The sequence below is a fragment of the Panthera pardus genome, unplaced genomic scaffold, assembly GCF_024362965.1.
Source record: "Panthera pardus isolate Hobbes unplaced genomic scaffold, ASM2436296v1 HiC_scaffold_25, whole genome shotgun sequence".
NCBI classification, from domain to species: domain Eukaryota; kingdom Metazoa; phylum Chordata; class Mammalia; order Carnivora; family Felidae; genus Panthera; species Panthera pardus.
Genome location: NW_026526821.1, coordinates 30,233,150 through 30,253,224, shown reverse-complemented (window position 1 = coordinate 30,253,224; position 20,075 = coordinate 30,233,150). Strand labels below are relative to the sequence as shown.

The 20,075-nt window shown below is 40.5% G+C and overlaps 1 protein-coding gene across 5 annotated transcripts in view; it reads right to left on the bottom strand.

Annotated features, from left to right (window-relative positions):
- The window catches only part of ATRN (attractin), a 159,802-nt gene that overhangs the window by 45,258 nt on the left and 94,469 nt on the right, over positions 1-20,075 (bottom strand). For all 5 annotated transcript variants that reach the window (XM_019462656.2, XM_019462657.2, XM_019462659.2 and 2 more), the window contains exons 19-24: positions 19,584-19,721; positions 16,750-16,843; positions 14,590-14,642; positions 11,641-11,735; positions 8,926-9,004; positions 6,856-7,013 (exon numbers count right to left, since the gene is read on the bottom strand). In XM_019462656.2, the coding sequence (XP_019318201.2) occupies positions 6,856-7,013; positions 8,926-9,004; positions 11,641-11,735; positions 14,590-14,642; positions 16,750-16,843; positions 19,584-19,721 (617 nt within the window). The remainder of the gene's footprint in view (positions 1-6,855; positions 7,014-8,925; positions 9,005-11,640; positions 11,736-14,589; positions 14,643-16,749; positions 16,844-19,583; positions 19,722-20,075) is intronic.

Sequence of the window (20,075 nt, the reverse complement as noted above, 5' to 3'; positions counted from 1 at the left end):
CAAGTAAGTGATCCAGCCCAGGTGAAGAACAGAAAATCAGGCAGAAAGTCAACATCCCTTTGACTCTTAAACTTAAAATTAGTACTTTTTAAAAGTAAGTGTGGGGAAGAGATCCCTCTAGAAGGAAATGCTCTAAAACCATTTCAGTGGCTTTCAGAGGGTGGAGCAACAGGGCACTGGGAGGAAAAAAAACTAGAACTCAGCATTGGCAAGAGCACGACTATCTCCAGCACAAGAGCCTGTTTATATGCACGGAGCCCTCTTTCTAAATGGGAGAAATGTCAGCAGCATAAGATTTTCACTAACAACCTTAAAAACGTTCATCATTTTTCGGCTATACACAACAAAGCCTAAAGTTCAATCAGAGTCAGAAGTAACAAGGTATGTCAGTATGAAAACAACCTCAACTTAAAACAAGCCAAGAAATAATATTTACTAGACCCCAAATCAAATATTTTATAAATGTATCTGATCTATAATTGGATAGTGTTAGACGTTACCAAAGTGAAATTGTATTGACTAGAGCCTACAGCTCAACCTCTATGGGGCCAAACAACCTAAATAAATCCCTGGGTGCCACCTAAGATTCCCATTACCTTGGTGTATTCACGCTGCATAATCCTCTCCCCTTGAGTGCGGGTGGGCCTGACCTAATCAGGTGAACACTTTTAAGAAGGTCCTGAGGTCAGTCAGGAAAAGTCAGAAAAAGTTGAAGCTTCAGTAGACAAATCTCTATTTTTGGTCTAAAATTTTTATTTTCTTTTTTTTATTTAAAAAAAAAATTTTTTTTTAACGTTTATTTATTTTGGGGACAGAGAGAGACAGAGCATGAACGGGGGAGGGACAGAGAGAGAGGGAGACACAGAATCGGAAGCAGGCTCCAGGCTCTGAGCCATCAGCCCAGAGCCCAATGCGGGGCTCGAACTCATGGACCGCGAGATCGTGACCTGAGCTGAAGTCGGACGCTTAACCGACTGAGCCACCCAGGCGCCCCTAAAATTTTTATTTTCAAATGTTATAGAAATGGAATCATACAGTATACAAATTGCTAAGCCTCCCCCCACCTCAGCAAAATTTCCTTGGGATTCATCCAAATTATTGTATCGATAGTTTATTTCTTTTTATTGCTGAGTATTACATATGTATATGTATTGCATACATATACGTATGATATGTATGTAGCACAGTGTGGCCATTAACCTGCTGAAGAATATTTGGGTAGTTTCTAGTTGGGGCTATTATGAGTAACGCTGCTGAATATTGCTGCACAGGTGCTATAAACATGGGTGTACAGGTGTCTGTGTAATCACCGGTTTTCATTTCTCTGGGATAAATGCCCAGGAATGCAAATGCTGGGTTGTATACTAAGTGCAAGTTTAGTTTGATAAGAAGATGCCAAACCACTTTCCGGAGTGGCTATACCATCTTACTTTCCCACCAGCAATGTATGTGTGATCCAATTTCTTTGTATTCTCTCAAGCATTCGGTGTTCTCACTATTTTGATAGGTATGTGGTGATGTCTCATTGTGGTTTTAATTTGCATTTCTTTAGTGGCTTCTGAATCTGCGTATCTCATGTCCTTATTTGCCATAACGTATAATCTACTTGATGAACTGTCTCTTCACATCTTTTGTTCATTTTTAAATTAGAGCACTTCTTTTTTAAAGTGTTGAGTTTTGAGAACTGTTATAGTCTAGATACAAGTGCTTTGTTAGAAATATGATTTGCAAATATTTTCTCCCAGTATGTAGCTTACTGTTTCATCCTCTTGCCAGGGTCTTACTACATAGAGCAAAAGCTTTTGGTCTTGATGTGGTCCAATTTATCAATTTCTTCCTTTATGGGTCATGTTTTTGTTGTCAAATCTAGAAATCTTTTGCCCAGACTTAGGATATAAAGTTCTTCTTCAAGGGGCGCCTGAGTGGGTCAGTCGATTAAGCGTCCGACTTTGGTTCAGGTCATGATCTTGTGGTTCATGAGTTGGAGCCCCGAGTCGGGGTCTGTGCTGACAGCTCAGAGCCTGGAGCCTGCTTTGGATTCTGTGTCTCTATTTTTTCTCTTCCCGTGCTTAATAACTCCTGGAGATAACACACTGCAGTTGTGCTAGTGGTTACAGTATTTGGAGATAAAATTAATATTTTTTAATGTTTATTTTTTTTGGGGGGGGAGGGGGGGAGAGAGAGAGAGAGAGAGAGAGAACGAACCCCAAGCAGGCTCTGCACTGACAGTGCAGAGCCCGACCACTACACAGCCCGATGCAGGGCTCTATCTCACAAACAGTGAGATCATAACCTGAGCTGAAATCAAGAGTTGAACACTTAACCGACTGAGCCACCCAAGAGTCCCTAAAATTAATATTTTTGACTAGAAGGATCTAATGATGAGTCCACAGAAACTGAACATGGACACATCATTAAGATGTAATCAGAAATGGCCAGATGACTCCAGTTAACATTTCTGAAACAGCGATCACATTATTTCAAAATCCTTACTCTGTAGATAAGTGTCTTTTAATTTTTTCCCCTTAAATACTTTCATTTATCTTGGGAAGGGGCCTCTGAGGGGGAGGGTACTATCTCTTTAGCTAGCAGAGTAGCGTGCCTGTTATCCTCACACACCCTATTTTTGAGGACACCGTAGCCATGCTTCATGGGCGGTCAGAGCTGCGTACAGCAGTCTTGCCCTTTGATTTCCTGGGACTCTGTCAAGTGAACCAGAGAAACAGCCCTTTGCAGCATGGCAGAGCCCCCAAAGTTCCGGGATTCACCTCCACTTCAATAATATTGAATGTTTTTTAGCATGAGAATGTGTTATAACATTTGAATTAATTTGGACTACACTTTGGCTTTGGAGAGGAATCATTTCAAATAGACACAGGTACTTTTTATTAACTTCTTATTCTTGCTATCTTAAATTCCTTACTGTGTTTAACGGCACACTTGCCAAAATACTTAGCATGTTAAAAAAAAAAAAAAAGCAGGCTTTTGATTTTTTTGTTTTTTTGTTTTTTTTTAAACAGCTTCAGATTGAAGCTGAGAGTTACCATAAACAAGTTGAGTGGCAGGCCTGGTATGCTGTGTCTTGTTACATAAAGCTATTGCCAGAATCTCAGTAAATATAACATTTAAAAAATTTGTCTTTGTATATTCATAACAAATAACGACAAGTGAGAATTACATTATGCTCTTCCTGTATCATATTTTACTAAGATTTCACACTTCATTATCTACTGCTGAATTGTTTAATAGTAATGTTACATGGAAATGATAGATCATTTTTACTTTATATTTTTATATAATGAGGTAACATGAAATATAATTTGATGTACAATTTTGCCTGTTACAGAGGGTGTGCTAATTATAGTGGCATATGCACAAAACATTTTGACATGACAAGAGGCTGAATAAGTAGCCACTTTACTTAGGAAAAAAAAGGTATGATCTATAATGAGCTGATTTTGTGTAAGATGTGAGGTTTAGATCAAAGTTCATTTATTTGTCTGTTGTTGCCCAATTGTTCCAGCGGTACTTATTTGAAAAGGCTATCCTTCCTCCACTGAATTAATTGTCTTTGTTTCTTTGTTAAAAATCGTATCGACATATTTACGTGGTTCTGTTTCAGGGTTCTTTATTCTATTCCTTGATCTGTCTATCCCTCCACCAACAACCACAAAGTCTTGATTACTGTAACTAAACAATAAACCTTAACATTATATACAGTGATTCCTCCCACTTTATTCCTCTTTTTCACACTTGTTACAGCTATTGGAGACTCTCTGCCTTTTTGTATAAACTTTAGATTAAGTTTATCTATATTTACCAAAAAAAAAAAAAAAGTCTTGCTGTGATATTTAAAACTTTTTAAAATTAGGGTAAAACCTACATAAGGTAAAATTTACCATTTTAACTTTTTTTTTTAATTTAAAAAAAAAATTTTTTTTTTTTAATGTTTATTTATTTTTGAGACAGGGAGAGACAGAGCATGAACAGGGGAGGGTCAGAGAGAGGGAGACACAGAATATGAAGCAGGCTCCAGGCTCTGAGCTGTCAGCACAGAGCCCGACGCGGGGCTCAAACTCACGGACCGTGAGATCATGACCTGAGCCGAAGTTGGCCGCCCAACCGACTGAGCCACCCAGGCGCCCCATTAACTTTTTTTTTTTTTTAATGCTTATTTATTTATTTTTGAGAGAGAGAGCACAAGCAGGGGAGGGGCAGAGAAAGAGAGGGAGACACAGAATCCGAAGCAGGCTCCAGGCTCCCAGCTGTCAGCACAGAGCCCGATGTGGGGCATGAACCCACAAACCGTGAAATCGTGACCTGAGCCAAAGTTGGACGCTTAACCAACTGAGCCACCCAGGTACTCCCCATTTTATTTTATTTATTTATTTAATTAAAAAAAATTTTTTTTCATGTTTATTTTTGAGAGAGACAGAGACAGAAGATGAGTGGGTTAGGGGCAGAGAGAGAGGGAGACACAGAATCTGAAGCAGGCTCCCTCTGAGCTGTCAGCACAGAGCTCTGCGCAGAGCTCGAACTCACAAATGGTGAGATCATGACCTGAGCCGAAGTCGGACACTCAACCGACTGAGCCACCCAGGCACCCCCAGGTGCTCTCCATTTTAAGTATTTTTAAGTGTATGATTCAGTACTCTTTTTTATTTATTTTATTATGATTTTTTTAACGTTATTATTGAGAGACAGAGAGACACAGAGTGTGAGCAGGGGAGGGGTAGAGAGAGGGGGAGACACAGAATCTGAAGTAGGCTCCAGGCTCTGAGCTGTCAGCACAGAGCCCGACGCAGGGCTCAAACTCACAAACTGTGAGATCATGACCTGAGCCGAAGGTTGTGGCTTAACCAACTGAGCCACCCAGGCGCCCTGATTCAGTACTCTTAAGCAGAGATGCTGCAAAAATTAGATAAGAGGATAGTGTGAGTAACTTTATGTCTATACATCTGAAAAAAATTAAATAAATAATAACTAGGAAAAATTATTTTAAATGACTCAAACAGAAAGGGAAAATCCAAAATATCCTATAACTTTTAAAGAAGCTGAAACAACAGTTTAAAAAAATCTCCACAAATAAAACACCAAAATCTCATGATTTTACAGGAGAGATCTATCAGGTACTCAAGGGTCATAGAATTCTAATCTTATATGATCTCTTCCAGAAAGAAGAAAAAATCAATTTATAATTACTAATGGTTAGTTTAACCTTGATATACACATCTAACAAGGAAAGCAAAAGGAAATTGGACGAATGGTGGTGTCATTCACTGAGAAAAGAGGCCTGGGGTTTGGGGCTGAGGTCATAGGAATGACTATGTGCGAAAGGCAGGAGCTTGTGATTGTCCAGGTAGAGATGTCTAGGCAGCCACCAAGAATATTGGTCTGGAGCTCAAGTATAAGCTGGGCTGGAGACAGCACTGAGAATCACCAATACAGAGAATCCCATAAGTCTTACAGGTGGGATGGAATTACCCCGGGAAACTGTATGGGATGTGACTGATTCGCAGACAACCCCAATATTTAAGGAAGGAGATTCCCTGGAGACTGGCCAGAGAATCAGGGAAAGAAAGGACCAGGAAGGCCAGAAAGACAGTGACTCAAACCACTCTGTGAGCAAGAGAGCAGTGAGGAGACTGAAGAATTCAGTGACTGGCATCTGCTAAGACAGGACAGTTTCAGGATGTGGTGAGGGAAGGAGGCACTGCTGTGTGGGCTGATGGATGAGTAGATAAGAGGAAGCACAGATAGGGAGCCAACACTATGAGAAGGCTGGCCAAGGAGGGAAGCAGACAGTGTCTAAGAGCAACGGGAAAAGCCGATTAGAGGATGAGCACATTGGTAGACCACTAGACAGAAAAAGGAAAGTGGTTGGTGAGAAAAAAAACCACAACACAGAACCTATCCTCACATTCCAGGAAGGAGAAGATTGCTCTGTAGTCACAGTCCCAAGGCATGGACACAAAATCACCACAAGTCCTTTTCAAACACATCGTCACTGATCAGTGACGACTTGCTTCTGAGAGTCGGTGAACGGCCACAGACCAGTCCTGTGACTGTGCTTCGATGGCTAAAGGTGAACCAGCGCTTGGAAGTCCACCCAGCCCTGAATTCCACACAGGGGGTAAAAGAGAAAAGTATGGAGGCAAGGCACTTGAGGACAGTGGCAGATGATAAAGAGCAAAAATGAGGTCACGGGTCTTGGATAAGAGGGAGTCTACTGGTCACCCAAGAACAGAGAAAACGATCAAGGTTGATAACATTGGTGGCAGCAGCAGGTGACATGCTTTCAGGTCACATACACAAAAAATCTGAGGTGTGGAGCGGCTACACGATCTGTCTAGGAGCAAGCCAGGACGCATCCCCCTGTCCGACTGCAGGGCCTGTGCTCTTACAGGCAACCTTGTGCTGCCACCCAATGCTATCTTCCTTTAAACTCTGCCCGCATTTGTGGCATCTTTCTGTATGGCACATCCCACACTCTGGCTCTCGCTGGTTAGAAGTGTGTTTATTTCATTTATACCCACCTTCCCCCAGAACCGAAGCTCTATAGGCTTTTACATGGCAAGTGCTCATCGAAGAAATGAATACAGCTGTAGTTACCGAACGTGTTATGTGCCGAGTTGCTTTCAAGAGCGTGGATCATTTCCCTTCTCAAGTGACTGAAGCCATCCCCACCACACCTTCTTTACGGTGCTCAGGTATTCACGTTCCTTTGCCACAGAGACTACAAAGGCAAAGCTATACTGTGCACCTCATTTACCTCAAGTTCCAAATTAGTGGATTTAGCCTCCACTGAAGAGATTTCACTATGTCTGCAGGTTGAGACCAAAAAGCACTTCTTACCTGAATTTTGATGGGCCAGGTGAAATTACTGACATAGACGAAGAAAGTGATATTTGGATGGTTGCGAAAATCAAATTTCTCATTAGAGAAGCTATCTTTGTACTCCTTAATGTTGGTTTTTGAAACAACAGGCATCTCTTCTCCAGCCTGGGTTCCAGCTGTCAGGAAGAAAAGAATGAAATACAAGAGCCCCATTTTTTTTTCTTTTTTTGGGCAGAATCTGTCCTCATTAATAATGACAGTTTAGCATTTACTTAACACTCACTATGTTCCAGGAATAGCCTTTAAGAGCACAATCTCCTTTAGTTCTAACAACAACTCTTATTATTCTCATTTATAGATCAGGAAACTGAGGTTCAGAGAAATTTAGTAACTTGGCTCAGGTCACACAGCCAGCAAGAAGCAGAGGTGAGATTTGCAGCAGGAAGGCAGATACACAATGCTGTGCCCTTAACCAGAATGCTTTTGCAGGGGTCTCGGGACTCCTCAGCACTGAAACGATGGCATGCAGTTGTGAAAATACAGATACCACTGGAATCCTGCTGACAAGCAATGGCCCTCACTCTGCACGTTAACACTTCAACTGCTTTACGTTTCCCCTTTATACCTGTTTGTCAGTACTCTTGATCCCCCATATCAGGGACAGAGTCACCTCTCCCTTCCTAACTAGCAGTGACCTCATGTCTCAACAGCAGCAGGGAGAAAGGAGCTCTAGGGAATCACTCCGTCCCTTCTGTTATCAGCTACAACTGTATTTAAATCCCCTCAATCTGGCATAAACTTATCCTCTTCCCAAATAGCCCTTCAATATTCCATATTCTCCCTTAGCCAGGAATTCTAGTATCTACAAAGACTCAAAAAACAGATTTTTTTTCCCCATGTCTGCATTAAATACTGTGACTGGAGCCCAGGTTTTTGGGTCCTCATTAAGAGAATCATTGAAAAGCATTCACATGCTCACAGATGTTGCCCTTCTCCCAAGGCTCTCATAATTCCGACTTTTTCTTAGAAGTGTCTCCTCACCGCAAGTTTCTAAACCTTCTCTGAATTCTATACAATCTTTTAAAACGTGATAAGCATGTCTTAAGATAGATAGCATACCTTTTAAGATATGATAAACATAATACATACAAAGGTTACGTTTAGGGGAGCCTGGGTGGCTCAGTTGGTTGAGCATCCGACTTCAGCTCAGGTCATGATCTCACAGTCCGTGAGTTCGAGCCCCGCGTCAGGCTCTGTGCTGACAGCTCAGAGCCTGGAGCCTGCTTCGGATTCTGTGTCTCCCTCTCTCTCTCCCCCTCCCCTGCTCAAGGTAGTGTTTCAAGCACTACCTTGACTACTTTGTTTATTATGTCATTTCATCCTCACCATGTTCTGCACAGCTAGGTGTTTTAATCATCCCTTGTATACACGAGAAACTGGCTCAGAAAGCTGAATTTGCCTAATCGCACAGTGCAGCATAGTAACAGGCAGAGTTCAAACCCAGATCTGCCAAGCTACGTTCATAAGCACTACATCAGGCCCACCTGTTACTTCTTCAGATTTTCTTTAGTGAATCGTAGCAAGGTAAACAGGCTAGCAAACACTATGCTCTGAGAGCTTGATTTAATTCCCAAAGTATATTTCCCCTTACTTACTAAGATCTCATTCTATTTAAAATATTTCCATTTCTTGCAACTCTGAGTCATTTCCATATTGTCCTTCTGAAGCATGGATGGGGAGGTGACGGGAGTGCCGGAGCAGTGGCTACAGCAATGCTATTAAAGCTGGTAGCAGGGCAGGGGTGGTGAGCACGTACTGAGTCTGACACCGTGGTAGGCGCTGGCACGTATAACCTAAGTTCATCTACACAGCAGTTCTAGGAGGTAAGTATCGTTATCTTCTCTTTACGACAACCCTAAGGTTTAGAGAGGGGTTTGGACACTTGGTTCAAGGTCTCCCAGGTAGTAAGTGGCAAAAGTGGGTTTCAAACCCATCTGTCTGTCCCCAGCACCCCCTTTCTCAACAACTACATCACTTTTCTCAATCTGCTACTTCCACTTCAAAGGTCTTCTCTAGGTATGTCTTTACCTGAGAAGCTGGCGGCCCAGGTGATGTTGAGGTTGAAGTTTTTGGAGGCATTGATGAACATGTCCAAATCCCTGTTTTGCTGATGAGAGGTGCGAACAGTTAGAAAATTAATTATAACGGTTTCCAGATTTGGAAAGAAAACAGTAATCAAATTTTATTACTCTCAATTTTCTTCATTACAAAACATATTTTACGATGTCTTAAAAGAAACTCACACTTATAAAATATGAGTTAACATTTCTAACCAGTTTTCCCAAATAAATTTCATTTCTCTCCCTTAAAAGTATATATAATTTAATGCTTTATCATATGCCTAACTCTATGAAAAAGTATCTTTTAAAAAACCCCTCACCAGAGCACAATGTCTTAAATCATATGGCCTATGTTAAGGGAAGCAGCGTCGTAAGGATCATCTAGGTAGTTGGGCTCCAAATGTCTGGAGAGCTCACACCAATACATAAACACTTAACCAAGTCCCCAGTTTATGTGTATTTATAAATTAAACCTACATACTTCTGAGCTGATAGATTACATATATTGTGAAGTTCTCCAAAATGGAAATGGCTTTTAAAAAAAGCATATAAAACTGAAATAAACTAACTTAAAAAAATACTTTGTGTCCATTCGGGATTTGAAAAAACATTTTTCTCTCACTAAAAAAAATCAAGAGAAATATGACTGAATATTCCTCATTAGTTTTGAAATCCCTTTACCACTTAAAGACAACTATTTGAAGAGCTAGGTTATTTTGATCCTTGATTTTAATGACTGAAAAAGACATCTCTGAGAAATGTGCTGAGCCAATGGGAAGAAGTGCACTGTTGGCTACAATGGGTAAACTGATGCTAATTTTAAGTTTTCACTGAAATTTGACGAATAAATCTCTTTCTTGTGGTCAAAGAGTTGTTTTTGCAAGTGAATCAGATGTCATATTTTTAAATTTTGTAAATGGATCCAATCCTGCTGAAATTCTGTATCTTGAAAGATCAAAAAACAAGTCAGATCGGTAAGATTTGTAATGGTCTTTACAGCACAAAATCACAACAATGGAAACATTTCCAAACAGTCATTTTCAAAATGTGATCTCCAATCCAGAAGTTTCTCTTGCAAAGCAGTTATTTACCTTCTCATTTACTGATATAACCTGTTGTCCTCTTGCAGGGGACAGCTCAAGTGTTTATGTTTATTGGAAGCACACTACTAATAATTACTTCTTTTGGAAAGGATCAATAAACTTGAAATCCTAGTGCTTTTATAAAAGACAGAACATACACATTGGATAATTCTATTAAATATTCTGTCATAAGATAAACAGGGAACTCCAGAGAGGTTAAAAGATTTTCGTAGCTCCTCACCTCATCAAGAAGTATTACGAGGAGTCTTGTTTATTTAAAATAAAATCAACAACATCAATCACATCCTGAAAGACATCCTTCAACCACTTGCTGAGGAATAAGGTATTAAACAAATTTCATGTGTGGTACTTTGGTATAACCTTATCTTAAAACCTTTTTTTTTTTTTTTTTAAATACCAGTCACCAGAGCCATTCAAATGATACGACATACAGTGTGTCCACAGAATATTTTCATTAAGGTTACTTATTGTTTTTACTTAAAAAGAAATTCACTCATTGGAATAGATTTTCTCTAGTTCATTTTTCTTTAAATTTACCATTAAAATGGAATATAAAAAATAAATCTTACTTTCATTTCATTATATAATAAACATCCCACACTCTGGATTTTATTCTACTACTAATTTATTTATTTTTTTTTAATTTAGTAATGTTAACAATGTTTGTTAACAAAGGAATATAAATGGGCCTATTATCCTCTGTGTATTATTTGTTATGTTTATTGTGACAGGAATTTTGTGACTGTAAATGGCTTTGTGTATGTTGATGAGAAATAAGAAAATTTAAAGTTTAAAGTTTAAAACAAGGTTCCTAAATAATTTATCATCAAGTTTACTGAAATTTCATTACGTACTGGACTGACCATTGAATGACTTTATATTTCATTGAAAAAAATCATATAGGTGTGCCTTCATGTTCTAAATGCTTCACTTTTAAATGTCGTGCTATGTTGGCTCCCTCTACCCCTAGGTAGTACCTTATGGCAGGCTGTGGTTCATCATTAATGAAAGAAGATATAAACCCACATTTCAAACAACAGTCTTAATAATTTCAATGATTTCTGGTCAACTTCTTGTTGGACTCGATTGCACCTTCACCAGTTTTATCTCCTACTGAGGCTAACAACTTATTCTAGGCATGGAAGCGTCACCTCTGCCATTGTCCTCGTATCACTGGCATTCATTTCAATCTGCAGTCCGTCTGAGGGTACTTGTTAAGCGTCTGGTCCATTTTAAGAAATAAATCTGGGCCTTGCCATGCGCCCCTCTAACGGGGAGCTCCCCTTGCAGTCTGCTCTCCTTTCCTGTATGGGGATGCAATGGGTTGATGGGCAAACCAAGTATGTGTGGAGTCAGTGTCAGCCTGTGTATCAGATCCTGACAAATCTTAACAACGTCACTCTTGTCTTTGAGATGGAGAGGAGATAAAATGTAGATCCTAACATTTCTTTCCTGCACCTCTAAACAGTCCTGCGTACTCCACTTTAGAGACCATGCTAATGCCGTGCTTCTATCCATAAGGATCAAGAAAAAGAGTCACATGAATTCAAAACAAAGCAAGAAAACTTTTAAAATCTTACTTCATCAGGTGTCGCCACAAAATTGATGGCTGTGTAATAGCGGTCATCTTCCTGGGATAGGCTAAAGGTGAACTGATAGTCAATAAGAAGAGTATCTATAGAAAGAAAGAAATGTATATTCAAAAATTAAAACAAAACAGAACAAGTCTTTAGAGATACAGACTGATTTTCTTATAAATATTCAACAGCCAGGAAACACTTTTAGCTCACTTATAACTGGGAACTAGGAAGCTTTTCAAAGGAAATAAAGTCTGTGGGCAGTATTGTTTTATTTGGAATAACCTATCAAACTCTCCTTGTATCATGATCCTGGCTGAGACTTTAGGCTCCAACCTCACTCACCTACAAATATTAATTGTACATCTATTACATGCTAGGTTTTGCTTAAAGATACACAGCTATAAATTAATGATATAAAAGGAATCGAGACTCCATGGAAAAATAGGCTGATTCCAGGTCTGGAGCAAGGAATATGTGCCTTGACTATCTTATTCGAGAAAGCAAGAAAGCATTCAAACACTAAAGTGATGTAGCAAAAGAACATGCCTTTAGAGAGAAACTAATGGCCAAAGATGGTATAATTTTTTTTTCCTAGTCCAAAAAAGGTGGTTTTATTAAAACATGGGGACAGGACCCATGGGCAGAAAGAGCTAGCTGCCCAAGATGGTAGAATTTAATTCTAAAAAGTCTATTGTACAACTCAACAACCTGATTTAAAAATGAACAGAGGACTTGAATGGATACTTCTCCCAAGAAGATATTCAAAATGGCCAGTAAGCACATGAAAATAAGTTCAACATCATTAATCGCTAGGAAAATACAAATCAAAACCACAATGAGATACCACCTCACGCACAGTAAGATGGCTACTACAAAAAAAAGAAAAGAAAAGAAAAGAAAAGAACAAGGGTTGGTGAGGATGTGGAAAAACTGGAAACCTTGTGGGAATGTGAAATGGTGCAGCTAACGTGGAAAACAGTATGGTAGTTTCTCGAAAAATTAAAAGTAGAATTACCAAATGATCCAGCAATTCTACCCAAAGAGTTGAAAGTAGGATCTTGAAGTGATATTTGTACACCATGTTCATAGCAGCCAAACAGACCATGGCTATAATTCACAATAGCCAAAAGATGGAAGCAACCCAAAGGTCCGTCAACAGTATACATAAAGTGGAATATTAAAAAGGAAGGAAATTCTGACATATACTACAACCTGGAACAATCTTGAAGACACTATGCCAAACGAAATAAGCCAACCACAGAAGACAGATACTGTATGATTCCACTTATATGAGATGCCTAGAGCAGTCAACATTATAGAAACAGAAAACAGAATGGTGACTGCCAGGAGCCAGAAGAAGAGGGAAACGGAGAGTTGTTGTTAAGTTTATTTTTTACTGTTTAAGAAACTGCCAAATGGTTTGCCAGAGTGCCTACACCATTTTATATCCCATAAAGAATGCATGCATGAAGGTTCCAGTTTCCCATAGCATTGCTAAAACTTGGCATTGGGTATTGGCTTTGTTTTCCAAGATAGATACGTTGTAATGTACCAGATTACAAAAAATTCACTGATATGGTTTCGAGTTCCACATTTAACTGATCTTTAAGAAATAACCAGTTGTCTAGTTTTGGTATGGTATCAAAGGATAGTATCCATAATTAACTGAAAGGGTTATTAAAATACTCTACTCCTTTCCAACTCTATCTGGTGAGGCCAGGTTTTTCTTAATGTACTCTAACCAAAGAGGTGTATTCAACAGACTGAATGTAGAGCAGAGGTGAAAATCCAGTCATCTATTAAGTCACAGTACTGACTTTTGATTCTAGTCATTCTAGGGGTGTGCCTCACTGTGGTTTTAATACACATACCCCAGATGTGTGATGTTACTAAGTCTTTTGTTCATGTTGGCCAACTGTCTTCTTTGGTGAAATGTCTATTTCAAATCATTCCTTGTTTTCAACTTGAATTGTCTCCTCATTTAGTTGTAAAAGTGTTGTTGTTTTTTTAATATATTCTGGATACAAGCTCCTTATCAAATACATAATTTGCAAACATTTATTCTTCTCTGTGGCTTTTTACTTTTTAATGGTATTCTTTTAAATACAAGTTTCAACTTTTGATAAAGTCCCAATAAATAATTTTTTCTTTCAGGGTGTCTGGGTGGCTCAGTCGGTTGAGCACCTGACTTCAGCTCAAGTCATGATCTCACGGTTTGTGAGTTTGAGCCCCACCTTGGGCTCTGTGCTGACGGCTCAGGGCTTGGAGCCTGCTTGGGATTCTGTGCCTCCTTCTCTCTCTGCCTCTCCCCCACTCATGCTCTCTCTCTTTCAAAAATAAATAAAAATTTTTAAAATTTTTAAAAATTGTATTTATGAATTGTGCTTTGAGAATCATATCTAAGAATTCTTTCCCCTACACAAAGTTATGAAGTTTTTCTCATTTCTTCTAAAAGAGATATATGTGTATATATTTACATATATTATATACACACATACAATGTATATCTATATGTGTATATATATATGTGTGTGTGTCACATTTATAGGTTCCAGGTGGACATGAATTTTGAGTGGATGCTATTCAATCCAGGAAAACAGGTACAAAATTAGAGTGGATATGCGAAAACGTTACTCCGTTTCTCTGGTTCTGTAACTGTGCCTACTATGTGGATTTTCCTATAGAAAGAAAATACATTTACCCATAAGAACCTGGCCCCTTTGCCAGATTTACCTTTCACTGTAAGTTAATCATTAAATATTTTATTTATTAGTTCCTAAAGAGGTAATTAACATAAATGTAGTAAATGTGATAGAATAGAAACACATCAAATTAGGACCCACCTCCATGATATTCTTAAAGCACTTACCATTCTCAACCCATGTTAAAGTATGAAGTTTTATTGATCTATTTGGCCTTTAAACAAATATGAATTGTGAAAACACTTACAATAGCATGTTCCTTTGAGAGGGTTTCCCTGGTATCGATTTTCTACTTCACATCTAGGAGGATAAAAATGAAGATTATTTTCTATTGCTAGGTAAAACAAAATCTACATTCATTTTAAAATCAAGCAGATCCTTTCATATAAAACTAAACTGAAAACAAGTCTGAGTCTGTACAATTACATTCTTCACTGTTACTCAGATCAGGGAGCTTGATGAGAGTCTGTGTTCAGGTTCAGTAGTGATGGCCCAGCAGTTCACACCACCGCCAACGAATAAACATTTGCCAAAGTGCAGGAGACAAATCCAAATATAATAAACCTAGATCCTTGGTTTTTTGAAAACACATAAAAAACACATTTTTACTTTTGTGTGGACTAAATATTCCTCTAAGACTGAAGTTAAAATATTTTTCAAATATTCATTTCTCACTTCCTTCCTCTTGTCCCTGAATAAAACTGATCCTGTTCTGTAAAAATAAGCAGGCAAAGGCTAAACACTGAGAATCACATTTATTTATTTATTTGTTTTTTTGTTTGTTAAACCCTTGAACGTGGTTCACCAGTCTGAAGAAAAAAAATAAAGTCTAATAAAAAAGAAATCATTACTCCTCCACTGAAATACACAAATATCATTTATGAACATCAGCAAAACCCAATCTCCCACTTCACAAGGTCATTCATACTGGCAGGCCCAGCAGCTAAGAGCTATAAGAAAGGGAGGAAAGCTTGGGTCAAGCACTCTTCTCAGACAAATAATACGGGATATTATGTCCTTTGATCCCAGGTGATTCTTAGCTCTTGCTTATATCTAAATATCTTCAATAGGGGTGCCTGGGTGGCTCAGTCAGTTAAGTGTCCGACTTCGGGTCAAGTCATGGTTCGTGAGTTTGAGCCCCGTGTCGGGCTCTGTGCTGACAGCTCAGAGCCTGGGACCTGCTTTGCATTCTGTGTCTCTCTCTCTCTGCCCCTCCCCTACTCACACACTCTCTCTCTCTCAAAAATAAATAAACATAAAAAACAAATAAATAAAATCTCTTGAAGAGAAAGTCTTTTACTGGACCTATACCTCATTTCATTATTGTACACCTGAGAAAAGGAGTCGTTAATTTTGTTCTATTATATTTTTCTGTTTAAAGGAGCCTAGATCACAAGGCTAAACTTAATCTTTGATTAAACATTTCTTCACATACTAGCTTTAAGGCATCATGAAACCAGTAAATATGCACAGCAGTGTGAACTATAAAATGCAGACAGAGCAATTCTTTCCTTGAACATCACCAGCAAGGTCTGGGTCACTGGTGACATTATTACTACTGTTCTTTGGGGGAAAAAAGTTCACCAATGATGTATTTGTATCAGCTCAATGCTGTGATACTACTATGCGTTTCTCTCACTTAAGTCTCTTCTTGAGAACGAGTCAACCTGGAACACATGTTTTATGAGGTTTTCTGGGGAGGCAGACAGGTATATACTTGTTGGGGAATAATCTCTTGTTTCAACTCACCAGGACACTAAAAACAATTATTGCTAGTCCCACTATTGATGAACAGGAAATGTGAGGCTCGGCTTGGTTAAGTGATTTGTCTCAAGAGCACCCTGCTCAGTGGAGGCTCAGCCAGGGCTAAAGCTCCATGTCTGTCTGACGCTGTCTGCATCCTCATGGATGGGAACCCCAGACTCTTCCTTGGAAGATGTCTGACATACTTCACCAAGGAAAATGCTAGAATAAGGAGGGATGGGTTAAAGCCCTGAGGATCAGCTCTACTATCAGACAACCAAAATGCTAAATAAAACACTGTCCTGGAATACCAGTTCTTCTAAATTTCTTGGGAAAGGGTGTAATCCCTGGATGTGACAAAAACTGAGTAGCCACTGAGGTGAAAAAATGAATCTAAGTCAGGAACCCAGGAAATGTCAGTGTCACTCAAACATAAAATGTGAACTAAAGAACCATTAAGGAACTGCTGCTGAACCTACGACCTCTTCAGTATGGAGGCTGACCAAATTAGACCTGTCTGAAGTAGACAGGGCGAACTTCCAAATCCATCAACCCGGGGATCCCCCAGAGCCCATGACAACAGGGCACAGACCCAGCCTGCCTGGCTGTCAGTCAATGACTCCAGGTGTGGCCTGTGGCAGGGGCCCGAGGGTGTGGTACTCACAGCTGGCACTCGTCCCCCTTGACGCCCTTGGTGGTACAGAAGCACTTGCCCGTGTTGGTGTTACAGAGCGACGCATGCCCATTGCACTTGCACGCTGGGGGAAGGAAAAGGAATGGAGGTCACAACTGGCTTAAGAGATGACTACTATCACAGACTTTTCCTAAAACACGTAATTTTATCTGGATTGGATTTGATAGGAAAGACAGACGAAAATGAAAGCATTTAAAGGATAAGATTCAAGTTTTTCAGCTAATGATTTATCTCAAATAATGTAAAGGCAACATTAAAAGAACCAAAATCCAAGGACAGGAGGAAAGAGAATGCTGGTTCCCACTGCCATCTGAAGCAACCATTTTGATCTATTTTGATCTTTTTGATAGATGGATTGTCACTACTATGACTCATTCATTCAGTAAATATTTGTGAAGCATCTCCAGTATGGCGCTGGGTGTGGGGACACAGACACAGTCCCTGCCCCCACGGAGATGCTCTGAGCAATGACAGCCCCTGAGGGGAGGCTTGGTCTGGCCGCTCAGCCTCAGCTGAGGTGCCTGCTCCACAAAGGCTACGTTTCAAATCCTAACAGGGCTCAGAACTGGGGTGAAATTGCAATGGCAGGTCAGGGGCCCCGCAAGGCTCACTACCCTGGCTTCCACTTTAGCCTCTGCAGAAGACAACTCCTGTCACCTCTTCTTCCAGCCATCAACAAATCACCTTCTTCATCCAACGCATAAGTGTGAGCCAGGACACATTTTATACATGGGATGAAACAAGCCTTTCGCTCAATACCTTTTCACTTTACACCTTGTTTTTCTGTAAATAAATTAAAGGCATTAGGGCTGAGGACAGGTGTACTTAAAATAAATCCTGTGAAGAAAAAAATCGCCCAAAGAAACTCATGAAACTGAATAGGGCAGCGGTTAAGAGGATGGATGCTGGAGTCAGAAGCATGAGTGTTCTGCTCTTGGCTCTGCTGGGTACAGAGAGGAGTGGGGTGTGTTAGCAAGAAGCTCAGGCCTGACGTCAGGCTGCCTGGGCATGAGTTCATTCTCCCGCACTTAGCTCCTCTGTAAGGAGGAGCTCCTCTGGGCATGCTATTTACCTTCTCTAGGCCTCACTTTCCTTGTCTATGCAATGGGGATGAGAACAGTATCCACCTCACAGGCTAGCTGCAAGGATGATGGGAGGTAATACATGAATGAGACACAGTAAGCATTCAATATATCATGGCCACTGTCCTTCACTCAGGACTACACAATTCTAAGAGGAAAACATTACAAACTTGGTGCCACTCACAGTATTTTAAGAATCATGCTGTTATAGATTGCAGCTCTGAAAAAGAAATCTAGCTCTAAATTCTGGACAAGTGAACTCAAGCCCCACAAATGCCTCAGAGGATGTCATTTTTCTAAATGGCAGCTGCAGAAATGGGGATGGTGGCACCTGGAGGCACAAGCAGGCCCAGCAGTCAGTCCCATGTCCTGGATGTGGTTCCCCGCATGGCCACAAGCCACAGTGAGCTTTTAGGCAGAATGCATGGTCTTGAAGATGATAAAGGTGCCCGAGGTCTGGTGCCTGAGGGGGCCTCAGGCACAGCGTCTTGTGTACATTCCCCAGTAATGCCAGGTACTCTGACTGCTATTGAACAGATGAAGCCCAGTCATAATGAGGAGGGAAAATATGTTTACTAAATACCTTTTAATCTGAGCAAGAATTTTCTACTTAAGAGTGGTGGGAAAGGGCAGTAGGAGGGTACTAATAACTGCCCACATCTACTGAACGCCCTGCTCTGATCACTTTCACCTCAACCCCACCCTATTCTCCCCATTTTACAGATGAGGAGACTGACCCCTGAGAGGTGAAGGGATGTACGGCTAAAATGCCAGCTCTCTCCTGGTTGCTCTGGCATCAGATTCTCAAGGGCTGTGCTAAGGAGTTTGGAGGTGGGATTTGGGAAGTGAGCAAAGATTTTCCTTTCCTATTTACTTTCCTGCTCAGAACCTGAAGGGTCTTCCCAATGCAAACAAGAACAAGCCAAAAAGCAGTTCATCATTTTAAATCCTTAAAATATACTAGAAGTGCTGAGGAGTCCTGCATCTGGTTAAAACCCTGTGTGTGGTTTTTGGGACCTGACCACAGCCCATGACCCAGGTTTACCTCACTGGCCTCCTGCACTGGCCTGGGTGGCAGTCTCTGAAGGGAGCTGCCAGCAGGGTCTCAGCCCCCGCCCTGTCCCACCCCCAGTAGGCCACACTCTCACATGTCTGCATTTCTAGCTCAGGCGCCTGCATTCCCTCATCTCTTTATCTGACGTCTGGGGCAGACCTTCTTGCCTCTGCTGAGCCTCCTCAGGGGGAAGAAGGGGGTAGCCCTGAAGACACTGCCCCCGAGTTCAGTAAGGTCCCTGGCACTTTCCCACTCCCTTCCCATGCTCAGGTCCCTTACAGGCTTCTGCTGGAGACTGCTGTTAGGGGCTCTCCCCACCTCTGTGCTGATCCACCTGACGGTCATCCAGCATTCACTCCAGGGGGGTGGAAACGGAGCGAGGGGACTCAGAGCTTTCCCGGTTTCAGGTTTAAGCCTTTTGCTTTACCCTCACAGTGAATGATTAAAGGCTTAACTCTTCCATTTTTGGCTCGTTGCTTTAACCAGCTACTCAGACACTTGGCAGCCTTGCTCACTCCCTCCCACGTTCAGCTGAGCTCCTGACAAGTATGACAAAGAAATGCAGTATCCAAAACCAAGTGGCTTTTTTCCTCCTAGATATTCAAGTCAAACAGAAGCACTGTGTTCTGCCTGCTTTGCAGTCAGTAACCCCGAGGGACGTGACTCACGCTGACATCTTCCCCCGTTTGTGGGATCCCCGTAGAAGCCAGATATGCAGGTCTCGCAGTGCTTGCCTGTGGTCAGGTTCTCACACTTCTCACAGATGCTCTGATTAATGCATTTGCTGTGCCCGTTGCACTGGCAAGCTGAAAGAAAAAGAATCTGAAGGGGCCTGTCCCATGGTAGAATAGGGTGGAGTCAGTTCCACGAGATTTACTTGCAACTGTCTTTTATTACCTTATTACCTCTAAATGCAAAATCATTAAAACTGGCCCACTAAAAACTAGTTTGAGAAATGAGATCAAAACATCCATATACGGCTAGTCCAGGAAATCAGAAATATACCACAGCAAGGTGAAAGTCTACAGCCATTAAAAAAATAATTTGCTCAAAAAAAATAAATAAATAAATAAAAAATAAAAAAAATTAAAAAAAAATAATTTGCTCTTGTTTGTAAAATAATGTATGTTCACGAGAGTAAGTTTGAAGAACATAAGGAA